The sequence below is a fragment of the Haplochromis burtoni genome, unplaced genomic scaffold (assembly GCF_018398535.1).
Source record: "Haplochromis burtoni strain Fernald_Lab_line unplaced genomic scaffold, NCSU_Asbu1 Contig_720, whole genome shotgun sequence".
Classification (NCBI taxonomy): domain Eukaryota; kingdom Metazoa; phylum Chordata; class Actinopteri; order Cichliformes; family Cichlidae; genus Haplochromis; species Haplochromis burtoni.
In genome coordinates, this window is record NW_024583081.1 from 175,444 (window position 1) to 186,655 (window position 11,212).

Genomic DNA, 11,212 nt, shown 5'->3' on the forward strand with positions numbered 1-11,212 from the left:
TAACAGGGTGACATCATCATATTGCAATAAAAACATCATAAAGCGTTAAAGTTTTAGTACAGCCCTTCAGTTTTGGGGAAGTTAGACTCTCTGAGAGCACTTGTTGCTTGTTTAATTGATTCTTGGGATTTAACTTCGTGGGCGCTCCACCTTTGTATTAAGTGGAGGGATCTAACCACTAAACCTTTAAAAAACACACGTGTAATGGTGCAAAAATTGTATTTCTTTGTAAGGTAAACATGGTACAAATATGTTCTGTGTTTACTCACATGGTGTTTGTCACCTCTGCCATAATGGTAATGTTCACTGTGTCATTAGTGTACATGCGAGCCCCATTGGCTGGGGTTGGAGGTAGAAACCTGGGCAGGTAGACTCCCTCTGAGCAGGATGGTGCAGGAGGGTCCACTGGAAAAAGATTTTTAGGTCATTACAATAGATAGCTAGCAAAGTAGTGTAGCAAGCAATTTAACCTTGATATGAAGTTTATCAAATTTTGGTTGCTCAATTAAGACACTGGTTTGATATGTAAGGTTCCAGCGGACATATTTGAAACAGCAACATTGTGTTTCTGGTCAAAACTGGCATTATATTGCACTGGACTGATCCCAAAACTGACAGAAAGTCAGAGTTGATTTGCACATGTGCAGAGGAGGGATAGAGGACATATTGGGCAATAGATGTTGAACACAGAGCTGTCAGGCAGGAGAAAAAGAGAGGGACCGCAGAGAAGATTGATGGATGTGGTGAAGGAGGACATGCAGAGGGTTGGTGTGACAGAGGAGGATGCTGGTATAGGGTGAGATGCAGGAAGATGATCTGCTGTGGCATAAAGGGAGCAGCCGTGAGTGAGTTCATCTTTTCTTGCAGCACTATGGAGTATAACATCCCTGTGCTGATTTTACTTTGAATAAACAGGATCCTCAAATGGTAAAAAGCTTTGAAAAAGAAAAAAAACCTACCCATCAGAGCAAATCTGATTGGTATTTTGCTGAGAGCCTCGCTGGGAGTGATGTTTGTCTGAAAACCATAATCACTGATGATGATAGTCTTTTTTGGGAAGTCCTCCATTTCCAGCTGTACTGCATATGAACCTTCATCTTGCCTGCTGACAGGATTAAATGACAATGTGCAAGCCTGCACAAGTTTGGTGAAGACTTGTTAAAAGTGGGCATTGTGTTTGAGTTTGAGGGGTAGAAATGTTTGTGAATTGTGGAGAGACAAACGGATGGATGGAAGAAAGACATTTTATCAGCGCTTACCATCAGCAGTCCTTCAGCTAGAAGAGCTAAGAATTAATAATTTACAACATTTCTCTGTTTCTGTGACTAGTTTTTACTGTAGTATCATTCTGTAAGTGTATGTGAAACTCACTTGTGAGATGGTCAGAACAGACGGTGGTGTACAAGGATTACACTCATCTGCGTCTATGTCTCCAAATCTGCATTTAACCTTGTCTCCATCAGGGTCAAAGGCCGACAGGGTGAAGACTCTTTGACAGTTTGAAGGGACTCTGGCACATAGGAATCACATGCAGTACAGTAAATACAAAACTCACCCAAAAATCAGCACTGTAACTTTGGTTTTTAACAACTGCAGTTTCAACAAGGCTTCCTCCAAGCAAAACAAAAATAAAATACATGTAAGGACTGTCAAGAATCACCCATTTAACCCTGTTAACATTCACCATGTCACTGGATATTCTTTAAGGGTTATAGATCGGGATAGTGCTCTGATATCTCCACATATTTTAAAAATATTGGAAAATGGAAAATCCTGTAACAGCAAAGCTGTAATGTCAAAATGTGTGAGGCATTGGTTGAAAGGTGAAAAGAGCTTTTAAAATTAGGTAGCTATAATGTTTTGCTGGTGCCCCACTGTCTGCTACTGACTTGGTTTTATGTGAAAAAAAATAATATGCAAGTCATATTTTATTTTATACTCCTTGTGCCTGTGCAGGTTCTCTTCCTCCCACAGTCCAAAGACATGCAGGTTAGTTTAAATGTCATTTATTAATTAGCCATTTGTGTGAATGTGAATGCAAACGTTTGACTGTCTCTCTGTGTTCACTCGGTGATGGAATGACGACCTTTCCAGAGAGTTTTTTGGCTTAACACAGTGCAAACACATAAGAGACGATCATGTCCCATGAAAGTTGCAAATACTATAATCATGGTCATGGTTCTGGGTCCTTGTGACACAGCATTTTGAGTTTCTTTGTTTTGGTGATATTTTGTATTATGGTTTATGTTCCTGTTCATTAGTAGTCTTAGCTTGTTTCAAGTTTCTCATGTTCCTTGTTTAAGTCTTTGATGATTAGGCTCTCTGTTGTGTCTTTGTCCTGTAGGTCTTTCTTCGTGTCCATGTTTATCCATGTTTCCCGAGCCCGTCATGTATCCTCTCACCCCCTTCTCCTCCACTCCTCTGTCAAGCTCATGTGTCAATCTGGTGTTCCTTTGTTTCCTGTTTTATTATGAAAGTCTTGCATTCCTTATTCAGTGTGTTTAGTTTTGTTTTCCCAGTCTCGTTGTGTATAATTCGTCTCAGCTGTGTTCCCCATGTGTTTTCTGTTGCCTCATGATTTTACTGTGTATTTAAGCCCTCTGTTTCCCTCTGTCCAGTGTTGCATTCTCCCTCATCTGTCGTGGCTGTGTGCTTCTCCGTGTGTTTCTTCGTTAGTTCAGTATTCCTGAAATTTCCCTGTTTAGTTTTGTATTATTTATTCCACTCAGCAAATAAAACTGTGTTTTTGTGTTAACGTCCTGCCTATGAGTCTGCATTTGGGTCCTTTCCTGCCTTCATTACAGTAAGTTTATGACAATAAAAACAATAAAGAAGCTTACCGCAGGGCTGGCAGGATGGTGGTCTGAGGTGACTTGTTTGGCTGATTAGTGTCGAGACGAGTCCTCAGGTCCACGTTAGTCAGAGCTCTCCATTTCTTCACCTTGTTTTTGGTTTGAATCCAGTCACCGCCATCTAATCTTTGGGGTTTCAAAGAAGGTAATTTGGTTATTTTCTATACACAACTTATGCTAAGAACTTGTGCAACATATACTAATTATTATTCATTCATACAAGAAATGATGGGGTATTGTTATCAACCTGCTGGGCGGGTGGGTGGGAACCTGATGGACACTCAGTGTTGCAAAGGTGCACCTAATAATAATCTAGGATATATTTAAATTTTAATGGCTTTGATCTCAACGTCAAGGTTAAAGTACAAGTTTTCTGAAAACCTTATCTGTGTGATAATTCTATAACGAGGTCATCTAGGCGTCTCAAATGATTGCAATTATCAACTCAAGGTCAAGGTCAGAGGTCAAAATCAATCAATTTTCCTGTAGACTCCTGGTGGAGCATAGGCCGTCTAGGTCAGAGGTCAAGTTTACTGAAAATCTTGTAAATACAAATTGATGTATGTAATAGATCTTTGTGAAATAGCAGGCAATGAAGTATAATCAGGTTTTGATGATGTTTTAGGTAAGACAAGTCAGGTAAGACTACACTGTGAATGAAAAAGGGTTCATATATATTAAGGTGTGATGCATGACATTTGATGCATTGTTAATTGTTGTTTTTGGTTTTTAATGTTTGTTTACTAGAATTCTTACGCTGATTGGGAAGACTAGAGAGAACATAGAAATTCCTTTTGTGTTGTGTCTGGCAGGACATCTGGCATTAAATCAAAATCAAATATGCAGTGCTACCTGTAATAGTGTGGCAGCCCATTGCAAATGCGGGAGGAGATGAAAGTAGCTCTGTTACATAATCTGATTGCCTCAAGTTAGGATTAGGGGCTGGTTTGGAGTTATCATCTATGATAATTTAGACCTCAGAGGATTAAACCTTTCTTTTTTTATCTGACGTGTTACTGACCGTAGCTGAAACACAGCATTGCTGGAAACCTCCCGAGACATGACTCCTTCCCTCTGACACCACTCTTTGTCCTCCTCATCCACAATGCTCAGCTCCACACTCTCTGTACCACAGTCACCACTGACACAGCTCCACGTGTCTTGATCGGTGCATGAGCGAAAGCTCAGCTTGTAGTGAAAGACCACCTGTAATATTGTAACAATAACACCTGTTGTGTTATTATAAAGAGTCCATGCACTGTTCAAATAAAGTCAGTGCTTTTAGGAGCCTTTTGGAATGTCAGTGAATTTGCCTTTACTTCAATCCTCCTTAAGTAATAAGTAAAACTCTGAGCCCCTATTTCAGACTAAACTAAAGAGTCCTGGCATTAATGGTATAGGTACACCTACCGTGACAGAGCCATTATGCGTCTTGTCTTTGGGGGTAAAAGTCATCACTGTCCCAAAGAAATGGTTAGCCTGAGAACCAAAGAGCAGCAGCAATAGAAAGAGGAGCAGCATGTTTATATCCATAGTTGTGATCAGTGAAACTGCGTAGCCCTAAAATAAAGTTTAAAATAGAGTAAAATAAAGTCCTTGACCCAGTTATGTATGGCTCTGAAATGAAACAAACAACGTGTTTTTCTCCCAGTACTCCTCCTACTTTTGTCTCCTCCCTTTACAACTATAACTATGACACAGTTATGTTGTAAACTGAGAGCAGACAAACGGAGGCTGTCTGTTCAGTCAAGGCTTCATCGTACAAGCACGACTTTTCTCTTGATCCTGTTTACTTAGAGTTAACTAACTTTTTGCTCTAATCAATCTGATTGTATTGAGGAGCCCCACCTTTAAAGTTCACATCTCTTTCTCTCTCACTCTCTTGTTTTTGACAGAGTAGCAGTGGAAATATGATATGTGGCTTCTGCCATTCCTGAACGTGAGAAGGAAGCAGAAGGGTGTGCCAGCTGCTACCACGATCCAAACATTCTGGCACTGCAGGAAGCTGACTCACCAACTGTTACAAGCTTTAATTATTCCCACAATAGTGCTGTGATTATGTGCAGATTTACTCTTAAATCATGCAGTCTGATGCAGTGTGCACTACTATGTTAAACAGCAACTACACATTACTTATAGGTCCTAAAGTACTTTCTTTTTTATCTTTATGTAGGACATTCCATTTCATTTCTATACAGATAATGGCTTCTGGATTTTCAGGCCATTTTCATTTCCATAGATCTAAAATGATGCAGTTTTGTCTCAGCCACTGCTCTGCCACAGTTAGGCTCTCCTTTGGCAGTGGTGCAACCCAGTGGGAACCTCTGGGATTGGAAAATAAAGTCATCACTAAAGTGCCAATAATGGCTCAGCAGCACATCGGACTACAATTAAATGTAGGTGACAAAGATTGAGTGTGTAATGTTTTCCATTGTCAGGTGATTGTACAGGTGATCTGGTGGAAGAAAACCTGTCTCCAAGCACAGACTCCAATGATAAATGTCACACTTGACACCAGAAAAAAAAGGAGCCAGGAGGCATCATTTTCCCAAAGATGGTGCAAAACAAAACAAAACTAATATGACCTCAACATCCAGCTGCAGGTTCAACAGATGTCTGCAGGATCTTCAGGAAAATTGAAAAGCAGCAGGGAATTCACTTAACTTTGCTATTTACAATATAAATAGCACAGTTGTCCGAGTTGGCCTAATGTTTTTCTAATGTTTAAGTTGGGGGAAACAAGCTTTTTCCTTTTGCAAAAAACAGCTGCAACATTTTAGCACCAAGGAAATGCTGGACACCAAACTGGAGCCACAGATGTCAGTGGCTATTGGAAGACCTGGCACAAGAATTTCAGCAGTAACTCACACATGCCCACATATTGTGGCTGCCATGATCTCTTTCCTATTTAAATTTCTCCAACATCTGGAAGTCATGCTTTGTCATATTTAGCTCTGGAATTTGTTAAAATGTGGGTTGGTCTTCAAAAGGCACCAGAACAGAATTGGCTTCACGTTGCATGAAAAGAGGACCGATGGAAATAACTTTAGCTCTCTAGTCATCACTTTGAAAGTCACCTACATTGAAACATAGTATGATGAGCTTAGACTACTTTACTTAGGATACTTTTTAGCCTTTTAACTGCAGACCTCTGAGGGGGGAGGGGGGAATGGAAATTGACAGACAAAACTATCCACTTGTATGTTAACTAGAAAACGTTTGCTCTTCTCCAAAGAGCTCCAAGAATAATAAATGCTGCTCTATCTGCAGAACAATCCCTCATATATTTGATACTCATGGTACAACTTGCTGGTAGCACTCCTGCATGTTTGGCTTTGATATAAATGCTAGAACCTTTAGCTGTTGGCATAGGTGTGTCTTTATTTATCATACTTACAGTGTCTCCATTGTGAGCAGACACACACAGACATGTCCATGTATGATCATGTACAAACTTGCTCTCATGTTGACAGGCAGTGAAAATAACCAGTTGCTGACAATCTGGTCTGATCGGTACATGCTGACCTCAGTACTGAGGTAGTTTTTAGTTGAAAAACCCAAATATTAACATTGTCAGTGTATAATCTACCACAGATGTGTCAAACTCAGTGTCACTAAAGGCAACACTATGAAATGAGAATCAGAGAGTGAGTTAAAATGTGCACAGAAATTCCCTCTCTGGTGGAAAAGGTCTGTTGCACTGAACACTGAATAAATAAGGAAACCAATAACATAGGTTCAAAGGTCATTGTCATAAAATGCAGTCAAGGAGTTGCTAAATGAAAAGCTCCTGTTGATAACAGTTCAACAGGGACTACTGTGAGTTTTAGGATACTGACAGACATCAATGTTGCCATAACATGTAAATGTGTTAATCAGCTGAGAATCAATGACAGCTGCACAAAAGTATCCAAAGAATACATCAGTGAGCAAAATGTTTCTTGAGCTATAAGAAATGAGGCTCTTAAACCAAAGTAATCATTTCAAAGTATCCATTTAATTTTTTTGAGCATATATATGACTTGACTTGTAAAGAGTCTGGACTGCCCAGAAAGTTAATGATAGACAATTTGTCAGGGCGAATTAATGATGTCAGTGAATTAAATAATTCCAAAATTATCTGTGTATTTTTAAAGAGATACAGATAACAAATCCAAAAAATGACAAAGAAGTTCACACAGGGAATAGAAAGATCTTGTTAAAGATAACGTGAAATGGTTCATTTCCTCATTTCAAACATCTAATATGATCTGGTATTCTGTTCAGTTCAATTCATTTTTATTTATATAGCATCACAAGAACAGGTGCCTCAAGGTGTGTAAGGTAGAGACCCTACAATAATACAGAGAAACCCCAACAATCAGATGACCCCTTATGAGCAAGCACTTGGTGAAAGTGGAAAGAAAAACAAGTTTTTAACAGGAAGAAACCTCCAGCAGATCCAGGCTCTGGGAGGGCTGCCAATTGCAACAAGCAATTAAGGGTGAGTCGAAAAAGAGCTGGTATCTTCTATCGTAAATAAAATAATTTTTTTATTGTTTATTTTTTTTAACAACTGTGAGCCAATTTGGGATTAGGATTATGGTTTAGAATGTCCAACATAAAAATGTCCTCAGCGAAGATCGACTAACGAAAAAACCACAGTGGTGAGAAATACCCGCCCTCTTACAACACTACATTTTGTACCATGTTGGTTGAAAATTTTCATATTTTTTGAGGTTTTTAGCTCTCACGCATGACGTTTTACTTTCACATGTTGTCTCTGTAGATATTTCCTTTTGCCAGTATTTAAATTTTCCTCTGATAAAACAGAGTCACCTGCATCTGGGGGAGTCTGCCTGCAGCTTTAATGAACAAGCTTGTACATTAATGCCATCATTTCACCAACAGATGGAGCCAAAGACTCAAAACAGTTCATTGACCATTTATGTGAGGCTTTGACAGTAAAATGCAGACCTGCATTATATAACATTTACATTTGTAGAAATTGGAATAGGACGCAAGAAGCGAGCAACTGAAAGTAGCTAGAAGACCAGTGATTTCCAGATTCTACAGGTTTGTTCTCCCCATCTTCATCCAAACCTCCAACTTTTTTCTGTAAAATTCAAAAACAAACCAAAAAGACAGGTGAACCACAGCCTTAAATAATGTGTATCATCAGAAAATCCTTTTAAAAATTTTGGAAAAGTAGCAAATGTTGTGACTCACAGAGCACAGGAGAACTTCGATTTAAAGCCCACAAGGCAATGCCAACAATGGCTGCGACGGCTCCAACACCAAATACAATACCAACAACTTTGCCAGCACCCATGCTGTCGTCACCTGCATGTAGAAGAAGGATAAACATAAAAGCTGACAATCTTTAAGCTGCTTTTAAGCTCAAACAATATTTCCATGACAGCTATTCACTTTAAAGCTATGAAAAATAATCATATTTACCTGATCCTGTGGACTCATATAGCACCTTCTTCTGATCTTCTGTTTCATTTACTATTAAATAACAGAGAAATGTAGCGAAAGATGTGGTAAATCCAAACATCAAACATAAGATTTTACTTCAACACATCAAATATCTAAATGAAGCTCATATATTCTGTTGCAAAAAAAAGCAATATGACAGGAAGTACAATTGTTAACCGTCTTTGAGCCACTGGTTATAATAAATAACTAATAATAAGAGTTTGAACTGCCATCATGATACAGGCCTTTGGCAAAATTCATGATCTGCATCAGCTCCTCTATATTTCACGTACTGAACAGAAGAGTGGTTGTATGTTCTGGGGTGGTTGAAGGCAGAACAGTTGTTGGCAGAGGAGTGGTGATTGGTCCTGAAAATATAATAAACAAATATGTAAAAATAAACAGTTACAGTAATCAATGAAGGAAATGCACATTTTTGGAGTTTACTCACTAATTTGAATGCTCACAATCACACAGCGTAGCTCAGAGTGATACTTGGCCGTACTGAGAAAAGAAATCCAAAACATAGTAATTAAAAAATGAAACAGTACAACATATATCCATAAAAATGGTGGTGCGAAAAATGTTTAAACCATCTGACTTTAACTCTGCCTGGACTACGAAGCAGATGGGATGGTTTTCTTCATCTTCACTGTCAGATGGTGTCCAGGTCAGGATGAATTCTCCATGTGATACAACATGTTTCACAACGCTGTGTGGTCCACTGAACAAAAGCTTTGAGACCCTTACAAAAATACACAAGATAGAGATTTGGCATGTACGGGTAAATCAGAGTGCAAACATCAGAATTTATTGCAGACTGTTTCATCACCGTTCTTTTTATTGTATCTTTTTACAAAAAGAAATACATCTTAAACAATATCTTTAAAGAGGAAACGAGCAAGCAAAAACAGCTCTCTATCAATGCCTCTGCTAAATAATTTTCCCAGTCCTGCATCTGATGTTTTCAAACACATCTATTTATTTATTTTTGACCTGCAATTCAAAACATTCTACATTGCAAACAAAAATCAAATAAAAATGTCTTGCACTGTCAAGGCCATCATGTAGGACATCTATGTAGCAATGCAACATAGGTGACATTGCATGGGTAGTGTAGGGTGATCCAGATCAAGTTATATTCCAACTTGGTTACTTGCCCTTTCTTGGGTAAATTAAATGTATATTTGGTAACCTAGATGGACATCAAAATTGGCCTTCCCATGACTCACTGTGAGGTTGTAGAACCACGTGGATTTTGTCCCAGCTAATCAGCAAAGATCGGGTTATGTGGCTGATACTGACATTATTGCATGTGGCCAACCAATAATGACCTAAAGTTTGTCAGAGTTCAGTGTCCCTCCAGAATTTGGGAAATTGGGTTTTTCACCCCAACCTACTCCCACTCTTGTTGTCATAACATCAAAACTAAGAGTAGTAATTTGATTAAACTCATGTATTATATGGTTTAATAATTATTCTATTTAGTAAAAGTGTAGTGTGAATCAAGACAAATGTTCATGAATGAATTTTTTCTTAAAGTTATGTGTTTTTCATATAGTTTTTATATACACAATTTTTTGGAAAGAAATGTATATTCTGAACAAGCAAGGAATCATATATGGCAGCGTTACTGATTTTGATTTGCAATGAAAATGAAAAACACTGAAAAGAGTCACAAACGTTTTTTTTTTTTTAAAAAAGGTTCTATATTATGCTCACACACATTCTAGGAGAAAGTTTGAAACAAAAATATTCTTTACATATGCCAGTGTTTTGTGTCTTTCTCTTTAACTCACATGGTGTTGGTTGCCTCTGCCATAATGGTAATATTCAATGTTTCATTAATATAGGCCAACAGCTGAGCCCCACTGACGGGGGTTGGAGGCAGAAACTTGGGCAGGTAGGCTCCCTCTGAACAGGATGGCACAGGCGGGTCCACTGGAACAAAACAAAAAGGTGGCATATTAATTCAAGATCATATCAGTTAGTGACTTAATTTGGCAAGCTAGGATTTAAAATGAGATATGATTTTGAAAGTTATTTCAACAACAAAAATATAGCCAAGTAGCTGTAAATGTAGCTGTAGGTGCTTCAAATGTAACAACGTTGTAACTTTGTGTGGGTCATGTATTGCTGTGTTAGCTGGTTATTGTGCCCCCAAATGCAAAGCAATTGAGTCAAGAGTCATAAGTAGTACAGAAATGCAAATCCAAGACCTACACAGTAAGTATTTAATTACTCTTCTGATGTCAGATGATTGCAGAAGAATGAGATGATCCACAGATGTAGACAACTGCATCTGTAGGAGTTTTCATCCAGGACTCTGAAGGACTGTGAAATAGTTAAGAGGTTAAAAGTTAACGACCTACCTATTAGACCAAATCTGATTGGTATTTTGCTGAGAGCATCACTGGGAGTCCTTGTTGTCTCCACATCATCACTTTGATGGAGAAAGATGGTCTGCTTGGGAAAGTCCTCCATCTCCAGCTGTATTGCATATGCACCTTCATCACTCCTACTCGCAGAATGAAAGGTCAGTTTGCAAGACTACAGGAGAAGGAAACACAGAGAGAAACCAGATACATGTTTATATAGCTGAATTTGTGTTTTATAAGAAGAAGCTATTTTGAAATAGCTTTTTAGGACATCTTTGAAATTGTCAGAAATTGGAAGGTGGCATGACCATGAGGCAAAACACAATAAAGTGTGTTCTAACCCACTGAGGTTTCAGCAATGACCCCAAATCTATATTTGGGGGTGTAACCTTTGGGTGTATGAGAGTTATTACTGTATTTTATTGTGATGTTATTCATTATTTATTAGATTAAATAATAACCTCAGAAGAATAATAACGTCTTAACTTTGTGACACTTAGCTTGAGACAGATGAAAATGCTT

General features: G+C 38.4%; 2 protein-coding genes across 4 annotated transcripts in view; both read right to left on the reverse strand.

The window, feature by feature from the left end:
• LOC102305577 overlaps positions 1 to 4,524 on the reverse strand; it is a 6,483-nt gene extending 1,959 nt beyond the window's left edge. Inside the window, exons 1-6 of one of the 3 annotated variants that reach the window (XM_042215443.1) lie at positions 4,263 to 4,524; positions 3,874 to 4,058; positions 2,841 to 2,978; positions 1,372 to 1,510; positions 960 to 1,134; positions 270 to 405 (exon numbers count right to left, since the gene is read on the reverse strand). In XM_042215443.1, the coding sequence (XP_042071377.1) occupies positions 270 to 405; positions 960 to 1,134; positions 1,372 to 1,510; positions 2,841 to 2,978; positions 3,874 to 4,058; positions 4,263 to 4,385 (896 nt within the window). In that variant the 5' untranslated portion in view covers positions 4,386 to 4,524. Of the gene's footprint in view, positions 1 to 269; positions 406 to 959; positions 1,135 to 1,371; positions 1,511 to 2,840; positions 2,979 to 3,873; positions 4,059 to 4,262 lie in introns of those variants that run through there. The other 2 variants (XM_042215445.1, XM_042215444.1) reach the window with 2 other exon arrangements.
• A 2,310-nt stretch (positions 4,525 to 6,834) lies between these two features.
• On the reverse strand, positions 6,835 to 10,721 carry LOC102305989 (the record flags this gene model as incomplete). The annotated part of the gene is given in 8 exon segments (XM_005950206.3): positions 6,835 to 7,947; positions 8,061 to 8,174; positions 8,292 to 8,342; positions 8,606 to 8,680; positions 8,764 to 8,816; positions 8,914 to 9,057; positions 10,112 to 10,253; positions 10,685 to 10,721. Coding segments are annotated over 8 exon segments (618 nt in total), but the record flags the coding sequence as incomplete, so codon positions are not given.
• Between the last annotated feature and the right edge of the window lie 491 nt (positions 10,722 to 11,212).